This window comes from Schistocerca cancellata, chromosome 1 (genome assembly GCF_023864275.1).
Source record: "Schistocerca cancellata isolate TAMUIC-IGC-003103 chromosome 1, iqSchCanc2.1, whole genome shotgun sequence".
NCBI classification, from domain to species: Eukaryota; Metazoa; Arthropoda; class Insecta; order Orthoptera; family Acrididae; genus Schistocerca; species Schistocerca cancellata.
The window spans coordinates 672,249,955-672,264,275 of NC_064626.1; the positions used below are offsets into that span (position 1 = coordinate 672,249,955).

The following is a 14,321-nucleotide window of genomic DNA, read 5'->3' on the forward strand; positions in this document are numbered from 1 at the left end:
TCCAGTCATCCCACATGTCCTGATATAGCTTCTGAATAGACTATTATGTCCTCGAAGTAGTCCATACAGGTCTTAGGCTTTAACCCTGTTAAAATTCTATCTAATAACTGCTGAAAAGTAGCAGGTGCATTTTTTAAAGCGAATGGCATCAGCTTATACCGATAATGTCCATATGGTGCTGTAAACGCTGTCTTTGGTGTATCGTCAAGCACTACTTCTAACCGATTATAACAACTTTCGAGGTCCCTTGTAGCAAAGTAATGAAACTGATCCAACTTATCCAAGGTTTCTGTAATATTAGGGACTGGATAAGCATCTGTAATGGTCTGTGCAAAATCTATCTTCATCCCATCCGACAGTAACAATATGTTCTCTGATCCCATCTCATAGGTGTTTGATGAACTCTTATTAGCTGCTGTAAGTGTCTCACTGTGTGAAACTGTTTCCTATAAATCCGTGTGCTATCCTTTGTTGGTATATGGTGCTGAGTTACTGGAGTTGCTGGTAATCCCACATCTGTACAAAACAAGTTGCTAAACGTCAACAATATTTTTTTCCACAGCTGTGCAATCACTGTCCTTCAAGTGACTCAGATTCTCTTGTAACGCTGCTATGTCAGTGGTTTGCTTATGGGTTCTATCCCAACTCAATTTACCAAAGTCTTCTTTCTCTAATACTTCCAGAGTGCTATAAGTATACCTGTTGACATACTAACTTCACATCTGCCAAAGTTATCTATGTTAACTGGAACCATATGTTCCTCATTAACATTACCTGCACATGCTATGCTTCTGCACACAGAACAGTGTGAACCATCCAACTCTTCATTACCTGAGAATGGCTCAACAACATACAAAGACCCACAAGGCAAATTGATACCCACTAAAATCCACACTAACTTTTCAGTACCTGCTGGTATTTATCCTGTTATCAGTCTTTAACGAATTTGTCTACGGTTTACCGTATTTACTCGAATCTAAGCCGCATTTTTTTTTCGCTTTTTGTAATCCAAAAAACCGGCTGCGGCTTAGAATCGCGTGCTAAGCAACCGGAGGTTCTGAAAAATGTTGGTAGGTGCCGAGGCGACACAACTAACTTCTGCCGTCGAATATATGTAGCGCTACACAGGCAAGCTTTGTAGGCACAAAGATAAATACTGGCGCCAAAACCCTCTGCGCCAGTAAAAAAAAATAAATAAAATAAAAAAAAAAAGGGTGCAAGACGAGCTTTTTTTCTCCGCCCCGAGTTTCGACCACTGCATTTTCATACATTATTCAATGAAGTAAATACAAATTCCGTATTGTTCATCTTCGAATGTAGCAGAATTTCAATGTACTACGAAAATCCGACTGGCAAGACTGTTTGGGATGTTTGTCAATATGGCCAACTCTACGTTCTCAATTTTTTCCTACCTGTGAGAAGAGATGGTTGCTAATAGGAACCTGATGAAATGTAAATCACATGCAGTATTCTCTTCACCATAAGAATAATACTAATATAAACATTTTGCCACGTATTTTTCATGTTTGCTGGTATCTCATTTAAATCCTGTCTGCCTAATAAACCACGAAACTAGAGTGAGAGAACAGCAAACATGGAAGAATATACGTATCGTGTCATGTTTATATTCGTATTATTCTTATGCCTAACAGTGATACAGTCAGAAATGAAGCACGGCAACTGACTAGATTTTTAAACCTAAGGTGACTAATTTCTGTGCAGAATTTGATGCACTAAAGAAGCAGCCGCAAAGATTTTAAAACGGAGAAAAATTTTCACCCAACTCTCTTTCAGAACATGTTCTATCATACACAGTCTATTATTTGGTTCTTGTTGATCATTATCAAAGAAAGCAGCAGTGTAAGTAACAACAAATAGCAGTCTCTTGCCATTGTTAGAATGCGACAAACAATGCATGGCACAGTACAGTAATGCATTTTCAGCTTAAGAGTGACGTAAACACCTATAACAAAGAAAACAGCAATTATCAGATCGAAGCAAACTAAGCAATCGATTCAAACCAGACGAAGCACGTGAAAAAGGAAGGGTACCTGAATAAATACAGACGGAGCGCCTGACGCATAGCAATGGCTACCTGGTAAAGCTTAACTGCTATGCTTACGACTCGAACCAAACTACTGTAGCTGTATCGTCATTCATTTGACCTAAATTGTGTCTCATATTACAATGGACCAACTTTGTTTCGATTTGGAGGTGCGGCCTAAAACTTTTCTCTCCCCTTGAATTTCGAGTCTAAAATTACAGGTGCGGCTTAGATTCGGGAAATTTTTTTTCCTTTATTTCGAGTCTCATTTTTCAGGTGTGGCTTAGATTCGAGTTCGGCTTAGATTCGAGTAAATACGGTAGTTGGCATCATCTTCAATGGTAATGAGCATTGTGACATGGTTTCATTTGCAATTGTATCACCCAAGTGAAACAAAGGTTTACTGAGCTCAACCAAGCACTGCCAAAGATCAGTCCTCGCACAAAGTTTGTCGAGAAAATTTAGTCCAAGACTCACTGAAACCTTCGTCCACAACGACTCAATACAACTTTGGCAATCCCCATCAATTATCCTGTCATGGCCCGTCTCCCCCTGCTCACCAGGTCCAGACTGATTATGGACAAGTGCGCTCTGATGTCTACAAGAAATCTCTGTTCCACACCACTCACTAAGCCCACTAAGCAGCATTCCATCTGTGCACTAACTTGCACAGTGTTACGGTCTATTGGAACTGCTTTCTGAAGGTCAAAGGATTCCTGTTTGAGTTTAACAGCTGCTTCTCCTGACGGAGCTTCCCGTTCTTCTTCTTCTGACAGACACTCTGTGGCTTACTTCCCCCACGAGTAACACGGTGGTTGCTTACACTATTTTGACATGTGGCTCTTATGTCCATAACTTTAGTGTTTGGCCTCCAAAGCAAATACACGCTGACCTAATAGTTGCTTTGTGGGAAAAATCTATTTCTTACAGTTGTGCTGCAGTTCTGGGAGGTGCAGTTAAATACTTGGATTCTCATTCCGAACTCATTGTGACATTTTTGAAGGAATTCCCCACAAAAAAAAGTCTAGCACCCTGCCTTCTGCCTCCAACAGTAACACCTTATTGGCCTCTGCATTCTGGGTGGGCACATTGGTCTGAGCATTGACTTTGCGAATCCTGTCTGAAAATACTTCCATTGACTCATTACACTTTAAAATCAAAATACTGAGTTTCACATGAAAAAACTGTGTGCTGTTCTGCTTTTGGTAATGCTGGTGTAGTCCAGCGACCAGCTGCTAAAATGACTGTCATTTATTGAGGGTCTCATGATATACCACATATGTCTTGGCTTACCCTGTGGATCGGAAGTTAGCCAACCGAAGGATTACTTCGTCTCATCAACTGCTCATTGTAGCAGTAGCTGTAATATCATTAATGAAAACTGATGAATCTTCTATTGTTTTACCCGAAAAGCATTTCATAAGTGCGGCTACTGCTGGAACAAAAGAAGAAGAAACTACCCCAAATTGTACTTTATTTTCCCCAGACTCAGGCTGTGACAGAACCTGATGAGCTTCCAGCGCCCCAGTTCTATGAAGGACTGCTTATGGTGAAAATTTTCCTCTGTCAACACACACTTGCTCTGTTAGAGCAACAGACTCTGTAGTAGTGGCAGCATGTATTACTAGCATTTTTTGTAGTTTACCTCTACTGTAATTAAATGAGAAACACAATTAACCAATTATCCTTCTAATACACTATAGAAAAACCCTATAAATTACTTTTTACTGTGTATCATCACGCTTCAATACACTGAGCAGTCAAGAGCCAAATGACCAACACATCTACTTGTAAAAGATATGGTTGCTACAGCCTTAGTGCACAGTCATTGATGCCCAGCAAGACTGCAAACCTGACACCTTACAGTAACTAGATTATTGGGTCTACCATTACCGTTAAACAGTAATAAGTCCATGAGTTCACTTGGCTTTGCAACCTAACTGGGAACAAAAACTGAATTAAACACAAACAAGGTGAGACTCACCACACCCCATTGTGCTGAGCCAATTCTGCTGAACTGGAGATACATTGAGGTGATAAAAGCAATTGGTATCTCCTAATATTGTGTCAGACCTCCTTTTTCCCAGCATAGTGGTGCAACTCAATCTGGCATGGATTCTACAAGTTGTGGGATGACCCCCACAGTAATGTTGAATTATGTTGCCTCTATAGCCACCCATAATTGTAAAAGTATTGACAGTGCATGATTCTGTGCACAAACTGACCACTTGATTATGTCCCATAAATATTTGAAGAGATTCATATCATGCAATCTGGATGGCCAGATCATTCCTCGAATTGTCCAGAATACTCTTCAAACCAATCATGAGCAGTTGTGGCCCAGTGACAAGGCACACTGTCATTCCATACCCTGAAGTCCATGAGCGGATGCAAATCATCTCCAAGTAGCCGTAGATAACCATTTCCAGCCAGTTATCAGTTCAGTTGAAATAGAGGACCCTGCGTTCCATGAAAACACAGCCCACACTGTTATGGAGCCACCACCAGCTTGCACAGAGCCTTATTGACATCTTGGGTCCACGGCTTTGTGTGGTCTGCACCACACTAGGACCCTACCATCAGCTTTTACCAACTGAAATTGGGACTCCACTGACCAGGTCGCAGTTTTCCAGTCATCTAGGGTCGAACCAGTATTGTCACAGGCCCAGGAGAGGTGCTGCAGGCAGTGTCGTGCTGTTAGCAAAGGCATTCGCGTCAGTCGCCTGCTGCCATAGCCCTTAACACCAAATTTGGCTGGATTGTCCTAACAGATATGTTCATGGTACATCTGCCCGGTGAGCCCGGGGGTAAGAATAAGCCCAGGGTATTCCTTCCTGCCGTAAGAGGCGACTAAAAGGAGTTCCACACGTTTTGGCCTTTATGTGATGGTCCCCTGTAGGGTTTGACCGCCATTCTTCAAAATTTTCCTGAAGAGTGAGCCAATTGGGGAAGGCCGCCTTACAAGGTGCATTGTGTCCATTGTGCATTGAGGTCTTTAGCCCACTTTCTCATCATCGCATTTCAGTCCCTCTTGGGTTAGGACACCTTCCTGGGTGCGTTTTCCACCATGCACTAAGCAGGGTCACTTTCGATGTTGACAATGACCATGGACTTCTTTGCATCTGATATCCAGCATGATAGCCAGTAAATTGTGGTGGGGCTGCCATGTACCCTGTTGGTTGTAGCTCCCTGACCACACAGGGATCGCTCTGCTGATGCCTGTGCCATTGACTCCCCACATATGCCAAGGGGTGCATGTCCATCCCCCTGGGGCATTGAGACTCCTGGCAATGGCCATCCTGCCAGGTGGCCTTTGCTGTGGCTGAGTGGTGCCCTTGGGGAGGTCCCCTGGTTGGAGTGGGTGGTATCAGGGTGGATGACATGTGATGGATCATCTCATGGTGGTGGTCAAACACCAGCTGTCTCGAAGCATTCACGAGCTCAATTCAATGCACAGAAGTATGACCCCAAATCGTTAAATCATTCTCCTCCTTGACCACACCATGGGAGAAATGTCAGACTAAGGATGGCAGTGGATCTTATTCACCCCGGTACCTTGTATGTTCAAGAGCTGATGGGGAATCCATCATGACAACAAAGCCTCAGTTTTTTGTTGAGCATTTAGAGGACAAATTTGGGGAGGTGGAGGGCTTGTCCAAAATGAGATTTGGGTCAGTCTTGATCAAAACAGCATCCTCTGCCCAGTCACGTACGTTACTTGCTTGTGACAAGCTGGGGGATGTTTCTGTAACCATCACACCCCATAAGAGCTTTATTATGGCCCAGGGTGTCATATTTCACAGGGACCTTCTTTTACAGTCTGACGATGAGCTGCACGCCAATTTAGAGCGGCGAGGTGTGCATTTCGGCCGGCGTGTCCACTAGGGTCTGAGGGATAATCAGGTTGCCACCGGGGCCTTCATCTTGGTCTTCAAGGGTAATACATTGCCCGAGAAGGTCAAGGTGATGGTCTACCGCTGTGATGTAAAGCCTTATATCCCTCCCCCGATGCGGTGCTTTAAGTGCTGGAAGTAGGGCATATGTCGTTCCACTGTACCTCCGGCGTCACAAGTTGAGATTGCGGACGCCCATCCCATCCCAATACTCCACGTTCCCCACCTCCCATCTGTGTCAACTGCAGAGAGCACCATTTGCCTTGCTCACCAGACTGCAGGATTCTCCAGAAAGAAAGGAAAATCATGGAGTACAAGATCCTATACCGACTGACCTACACTGAGGCTAAGAGAAAATTTGAATGCCCACATCCTGTACGTATGACATCATCTTACGCTGCCGCTATAACAGATCTGGCACCATCAGCTCCGCCAAACCCAGTCTGCTCTAACAGCTGGAAGACTACACCTGCCCCCTTGATGGTGGGGGCATTTCCATCCCTGTTGCTCCCTCACCACCAACTTTGGGAGCAACACCCACCCAATCATCTGGGACGTCCATCCCCACTTCTAAGCCGGAGAAGTGTAAGCCTTCTTCATCTTCTCTTGCTAGGAAGGGGTCCCTTGGATCACTCCCTTCCCAGGTTTCTGCTAGTGGGAAAGATGACACCCGCCAGTGGCTGAAGAGCTCCAAAGCAGCTGGTCGTAGGGCTTCACGCTCATCCTGAGTCCCGGAGACTGAGTCAGTGAAGTCCTCCCAGCCAGGGAAACCCAAGCTCTGCATCTGAGGATGGGGTGGCAATTCTGGCGTCTGCTGAGGACCTAGATCTCACCGGACCCTCAGACACAACGGTTATAGACTGCTCAGGCAATAAGTCGGTGGCAGCAGGTGACTCTTGAGGTGTAAACTGCCTCATTGAATGTCCCATGTCTTCCCAGTCTCATGATGTCATACTCCAGTGGAATTGTGGCGGTTCTTTCCACCATATGACTGAGCTACGGCAACTGTTACGCTTTACACCTGCTATCTGCATTGCCCTTCACGCAGCCTGGTTCCCGGCAGTGCGGATCCCTGCCCTCCGCTGCTATAAGGGGTATTACAGGAACCGTAGCGACTATAATCGAGTGTCAGCTGGAGTTTGCATTTATGTCCTAAACTCAATTTGTAGTCTCATTGTGCCCCTTCAAACCTCTCTTGAAGCTGTGGCTGTCAGAATAAGAACAATGCAGGAAATAACTGTCTGTAATGTATATCTTCCTCCAGATGGTGCAGTACCCCTGGATGTATTAGTTGCACTGATTGATCAACTCCCTGAACCTTTCTTACTTTTGGGAGATTTTAACCCTCATAACCGCTTGTGGGGTGGCACTGTTACTGGCCAAGGCAGAGATGTCTAAACTTTACTGCCTCAGTTCGACCTTTGCCTCTTAAATACTGGGACCGCCACACATTTCAGTTTATCTCATGGTAGTTACTTGGCCATTGATTTATCAGTTTGCAACCCTTGACTCCTCCCATCTATCCACTGGAGAGCACATGATAACCTGTGTGGTAGTGACCACTTCCTCATCTTTCTGTCACTGCGCCGGCGTCATGGCCACTGACGCCTGCCCAGATGGACTTTAAACAAGGCGGACTAGGAAACTTTCACCTCTGCTGTTACTGTTGAATCTCCCCCACATGGTAACATCGATCTGATGGTTGAGCAGGTGACAACAACAATTGTTTCTGCAGCAGAAAACGCAATCCTCGCTCTTTACGGTGCCCCCGGCGAAAGGCAGTCCCTTTGTGGTTGCCGGAAGTCATTGAAATGATTAAGGACTGTCGGAGATCTCTACAATGGCATAAGCGCCACCCTTCCGTAGAGCACCTCATAGCCTTTAAATGGCTACATGCCTGCATTCGCCAACTTGTCAAACGACGGAAGCAAGAGTGTTGGAAGAGATATGTCTCGACCATTGGGTGTCATACATCACCTTCCCAAGTGTGGGCAAAGATCAAACGTGTTTTTGGCTACCAGACCCCAACAGGTGTTCCCAATGTTACCATAAATGGCATGTTATCTACCGACGCAAACGTGATAGCCGAGCACTTTGCTCAAGCCTATGCTTTGGAGAATTAACCCCCAGCCTTTCCCACTCTCAAATGGTGGGTGGAAGGGAAAGTCCTCTCATTCACTGCATGCCACAGTGAATTCTGTAACGCCCCATTTACAGAGTGGGAGCTCCTCCGCATTGCCCCGACAAAGCTCCAGGGCCTGATTGGATCCACAGCCAGATGATTATACATCTCTCATCTGACTACAAGTGACATAGTCTCGTCATCTCCAACCGAATCTCTTGCGATGGTGTCTTTCCATCACAGTGGTGGGAGAGCACCATTATTCCGGTGCTCAAACCTGGTAAAAACCCACTTGATGTGGATAGCTATCAGCCCATCAGCCTCACCGACATTCTTTGTAAGCTGCTGGAATGTATGGTGTGTCGGCGGATGGGTTGGGTCCTGGAGTCATGTGGCCTACAGGCTCCATGTCAGGGCAGCTTCTGCCAGTGTCACTCTACCACTGATAATCTCATGTCCCTCGAGTCTGCCATACGTATAGCCTTTTCCAGATGCCAAAACCTGGTTGCCATCTTTTTTGACTTACGTAAAGCATAGAACATGACCTTGTGGTATCATTCCACATTGTATGAGTTGGGTCTCTGGGACCTGCTCCCGATTTTTATCCAAAACTTGCTGTCACTCCATATTTTCCGTGTCCCAAGTTGGTTCCTCCCATAGTTCCACCTATATTCAGGAGAATAGAGTCCCGCAGGGCTCTGTATTGAGTGTGTCTCCATTTATAGTGGCCATTAATGGTCTAGCAGCAGGTGTTGGGCCCTCTGTCTCACCTTCTCTGTATGCAGACGACTTCTGCATTTTGTACTGCTGCTCTAGTACTGGTGTTGCTGAGCATCGCCTACAGGAAGCCATTCTCAAGGCGCAGTCATGGGCTCTAGCCCATGGCTTCCAGTTTTCCGCCATGAAGACATGTGTCATACATTTCTGTCGGTGTCGTACTGCTTATCCAGAACCAGCACTCTACCTTAATGATGATCCACTCACTGTAGTGGAGACTTGTCAATTCTTTGGTGTGGTTTTCAACACTAGTTTGACTTGGCTTCCTCATCTTCGTCAGCTTAAAGTGTTGGCAGCACCTCAATGCCCTCCGCTGCCTGAGCAATATCAACTAGGGTACAGATCGCTCCACACTGCTGCAGCTCTATACAGAGCCCTTGTTCAATCCCGTCTTGAAAATATGGGAATGTGATTTATGGTTTGGCGGCACCCTCTGCATTGCGTTTTCCCGACCCATTGCACCATTGCAGAGTTCGACTAGTGACAGTAGCTTTTAGGACGAGTCCGCTGACAAGTGTACTGGTGGAGGCTGGAGTCCGTCCATTGAAGATCAGACTGCAACTGCTCACCAGTCATGTTGCACACATTCATAGCTCTCCTGAACATCCGAATTACCGTCTCCTTTTCCCACCCGCGACAGTCCATCTCCTGCATCGGCGGACCAGGTTGGGGTAAAGATTGCAGTTCGCGTGCAGTCCCTTCTCTCCGAAGTGGAGTCCTTCCCTGTACCACCTCTACTTGTGGTCCGTTCACGTACACCTCCATAGCTTATGCCTTGGCCGCAGCTTTGTTTGGACCTTATGCGTGGCCTTAAGGACTCCGTTAACCCCGCTGCTCTCCACTGTCACTTCCTCTTGGTTCTTGACGTGGTCCAGGGCTCTGATGTGGTTTACACCAACGGCTTGATGGCTGAGGGTCAAGTAGGCTTTGCTTATGTTCATGGAGGGCATGTTAAACAGCACTCCTTACTCCTAGCCATATGGCTGCAGTGTTTTCACTGCAGAGCTGGCGGCCATATCTTGTGCTCTTGATCACATCCGCTCATGCCCTGGTGCGTCATTTCTCTTGTGTACTGACTCACTGAGTGGGGCCTACAAGCTATCGACCAGTGCTACCCTTGCCATCCTATGGTAGCGTCCATCCAGGAGTCCATAAATGCCCTGGAACAGTCCCGCCGTTCAGTGGTGTTTGTGTGGACCCCAGGACACGTCGGAATCCCCAGCAACGAACTTGCCGACAGGCTGGCCAAACGGACGATGCAGAAACCGCTTCTGGAGATAGGCATCTCCGAAGCTTACCTGCGTTGTGTCTTACACCACAATGGTTTTCCGGCTTTGGGAGACAGATTGGCATAACAGTATGCACAACAAACTGTGTGTCATTAAGGAGACTATGAATGTGTGGAAGTTCCATGCGGTCCTCTTGCAGGGAATCAGTTGTCCCCTGTCGGCTCCACATTAGTCATACATGGCTAACGCATGGTTACCTATTCCATTGCGAGGACCCACCTCAGTGTTGCTGTGGCTCCCAAATGACAGTCGTCCAGCTCTTGCTGAACTGCCCACTTCTAGCCACTCTGCAGTGGACTTTTAACTTTCCCAGCACCCTGCCTTTGGTGTTCAGCGACAATCCCTCAGCAGCAGCTTTATTTTTACGTTTTTTCTGTGAGAGTGGGTTTTATACTTCTATGTAGGTTTTAGCGCATGTCCTCTGTGTCCGCCACCCTAGTGCTTTTAGGGTGGAGGTTTTAATGTGTTGCAGAGTGGCTGGCTTCTCCTTTTTATTCTTGTGGTCGGCCAGCCACTGCTATCTGCTTTCTTGTTTTACTCTCTTCTGTTTCTAGCATCTCTCTGTTGTTTTCTTGTCCTCCTGTGTTCCTTTTAGTGTTTGTTTTCTTTCCTTCGTTTTTGTGGTTTTTTCTTTCTTTCCGTTTTGTGTTTTATGTCTCGTCCATTTTATTCTCACACTTGTGGCATTCTTTTATTAGGAATAAGGGACCAATGACCTCGTAGTTTGGTCCCTCCCCCCCCCCCCCCCCCCCTCTTTTAAATCAACCATGGTACATCCCACTTTGATTTCTGGAGTTATTTCACACAGTGTTACTTGTCTTTTAGCACTGACAAATCTATGCAAACTCTGCTGCTCTCGTTCATTAGTGAAGGCCGTTGCCGGCTGCGAGAGGTAATGCCTGAAAGTTGGTATTCTCAGCATGCTGTGCTGACATTGTGGATTGTGGAATATTGAATTCCCAAACAGTATCCAAAACGAAATGTCCCATGTATCTAGCTCCAACCACCAATCGACTTTCAAAGTCTTTTATTCCTGTTGTGTGGCCACAATCTGGTTGGAAACCCTTTCGCATGAATCTCCCGAGTACAAATGACAGCTCTGCCAATGCACTGACCTTTTATACCATGTGTATGTGATGCTACCATAATCTGTATATGTGAATATTGCTATCCTGTGACATTTGTCGCCTCAGTGTATACCAAGTACCACTGCTTGACAAAATCTCCTAAAGTACACTGTCTTACTGTTCAACACACAACGACAGTGTTTTGGTGTCAAGAGTTAACCACAATCACTTTTCTGACAGATCCGCTGAGTTTGGATGTTAGGGAAACACTTCCCAACACAACATGTGTTGTGAACTGTAATGACCACTTGCTGACACCTGCTGTAACAACCTGGCCTGTCTCCAGTTGCTATGTGGCCGAATGGGTGAGAGAAATAGTGAGGGAGGGAGCAGATTTATGCTGGATCATGCAGTGAAACAGTGGGATATTGACAGAAGTTTATTCAAGCAGCCTTAAAAACACCCCAGCCCACCTCAGAATTTCACTGTGTGCATGCAAACTCAGCCAATTTGGAATTCGCCGATGTACTAATCACGCCCAATGACGCCTGTTGTCCTTGGTCATGGTGGTTGCTACCGCATCACCCGTGGGTTGCCAGCCACTTAAATATGTCAACTAAACACCCGCACATGTACTCATCTCCATGGTGTACACTTGGATGCGTTAACCAATGCTAGATGCCCTGATGCCCAGCAGTGATGCCTTAGTGACCCCCCGCCCCCCAAGGGTAGATCAGGATGGTGGCTGCAGATGTCTAGGTGGTTAGAAAACCACAAGGGCATACCACCCCCTGCTGGATCATAGACAGCTTGCGGTTTATTGACCAAAGTTGCTCAGAGGGCAGAGGCTGTCTGGACACCAGTTGCCCACATTGGCAAACTTCCCCCAAGTCCTGCAGCCAACATGCCACAGATATGGTGTTCCTCATGCCGGAACTCCATGATTCAATCAGTGGCAGGTTTCCAACTGATTTCTGTCAGCAAGGGTGGGTCGTAGTTTCTCTAAAACTCAAAAGGCAGTCATTCTCTTCAGTTTAAGTCACGGAGAGATTGGCAACATGTCTGAACATCTTGATCTCCTAAGCTTGATTATTTTCATCCTTACAGGATGCAAATGCCTCAGTTACAAAAATAACTTCACTCTTGATCGCCTTGTGTTACCTGTTTCCTGCCCTTGACTGTTGACCGGTGTCGCAAACCCCTGTCACCCGAAGTGTTTGTCATACTGCCAACGGTACTGTCCAGTGGCTTACTCAGTTAGCACATCAGCTGGGCTAGCCTCCATTGCCTGGCCGTGTGTAAGAATGAAACTTTTAAAAAGTTCACAATTCACATGCCGAACTTTTAAGTTTTATTACATTTATCTGCATAGCAAAAAATATAAGTACACAAGAGTTACATATGAGCAGAGGTATTTCCTTTCTTACTTAATATAGTTAGCAATGCACAGCTCAGAACAGAGGTCACTTTGACAAATACATCTAGTTAGTTAGTTTAATTCTACAAGCACCCTGGCTATTCACTGTAGCCAAAATTATGGGGAGACAAGATTAAATAATTAGGAAGCTGAAGAGAGGGTGGGAGCATTATGAGGAATGTAAAATCCAAGTCACCCGTCTCAAGTTCTGGCCAGTCCAACTATTATTACGTGAATTTGGAAAACAAGTAGATCAGAGGAAGCAACTGCTTACCTGGAGGTGGCAGATGTTCTTCCAGTCATGCGTATAGAAAGAAGACATTCCAGCAGTTCAAAGTAATTAAGAACAAGTTAGTTGACTGTGGTGGCTGGCTGCTTCCTTTGTAGTGAGGACATTCCATTGCATTTATAGATGTGAATGGAACTGTGTTGATGAGGAGTATCAATAATACATTTCAGCATTTATTGTACTGAATTGGTTTTAGATAGTTATTGTTGACTAACTCAAATTACTTATGTCAAGGAACCTTATGATGCACTTTTACCTGCTGTGAGGATTTCACTGTTTGTTTGAATGATCATATTTGTCATGTTTGAAGTGGTGGTATGAAATTTTTCTCACATGAATGTTTGGTCCTTCAGCAGACACCTGTTTTAAGAGTCTGAAAATTTTTATCTCAGACATATGCTATTAACACTTCAATATGTGTTTTCTTATTTGAAAATTATTTGAAACTCTTCAGGTCCTCTGTCAGATGATGTTGTTCATTACTGCGAAAGATTTCTGGAACTTCTGATTGACTTGGAGGCTCTTCTTCCAACACGTCGCTTTTTCAATACAGTATTAGACGATACGCATCTAGTTGTGCGGTGTTATTTATCAAATTTACCTCAGCGCCCAGAAGGAAATCTCTTTGCTCAGGTAAGTTGCATGATCGGCTGAATACATTTTTAAAGTGTGACTCAAAACATGAGGTATGAGTGAGCTTACTATCACAAAAAACTTCTACCATGAAGGAAAATGTATAAAATTTGTTATTAGAACATCTTTTTTTAAAAAAAAGGAAAAAAGAGGAGGAGGAGGAGGAGGAGGAGAAGAAGAAGAAGAAGAAGAAGAAGAAGAAACCCAGCAAACTCCATTTCTTAAATTTGCCTAGTCAATATTGAACCTCAAGTGTCAAAGACTGAAATCTGTACAGCAAGAGCTAAAAGTGAAATGACGAAAGGAAAAACTTTGAAGGATAAATCTTGTTTGCTTTCTAACCATTTTTCACTTCTCACCTGTTTCATTACAAAATACCCATAAAACAGGAATGATGACAGATTAGTTAACCTTATTCATCTTTCATTAAAAGCCTCAACTTTTGTTATGTCCTTATTAATTACAACCAATTGACTACCATACAGAGTCAGAATCAGTCTTATTATGATGCACAATTGTAGTGTTTCAAGGAGCATTTCACGTAAATATCTTGTTGATAGTTTCGGACACGTGTGCCATTTGACTATGTGTGCATGGCTACATAATTGTTTGCTATTCTGATTGCTGACATATATCTGTCCCATGATTTCCTTCTTTAAATTAACATTCATCATCATAAAAACCATGTATTGTGTGAGGTTCATTTGTTTTGGACTGCTGAAATATTTACATCTGAATAGATGAAGAAGACTAGTGATAACAGAGCTGAGTTTGCAAGTTATGAGAGCCA

At 44.8% G+C, this 14,321-nt stretch overlaps 2 protein-coding genes across 2 annotated transcripts in view; one reads left to right on the top strand and one right to left on the bottom strand.

Annotated features, from left to right (window-relative positions):
• Window positions 1-14,321, top strand: part of LOC126183932 (RNA helicase aquarius) — a 336,087-nt gene that overhangs the window by 66,283 nt on the left and 255,483 nt on the right. Inside the window, exon 6 of the mRNA XM_049926283.1 lies at window positions 13,353-13,531. Within this exon, the coding sequence (XP_049782240.1) occupies window positions 13,353-13,531 (179 nt within the window). The remainder of the gene's footprint in view (window positions 1-13,352; window positions 13,532-14,321) is intronic.
• LOC126183955 (probable G-protein coupled receptor Mth-like 5) overlaps window positions 1-14,321 on the bottom strand; it is a 117,294-nt gene that overhangs the window by 65,965 nt on the left and 37,008 nt on the right. The gene's annotated exons all lie outside the window — the stretch shown is intronic.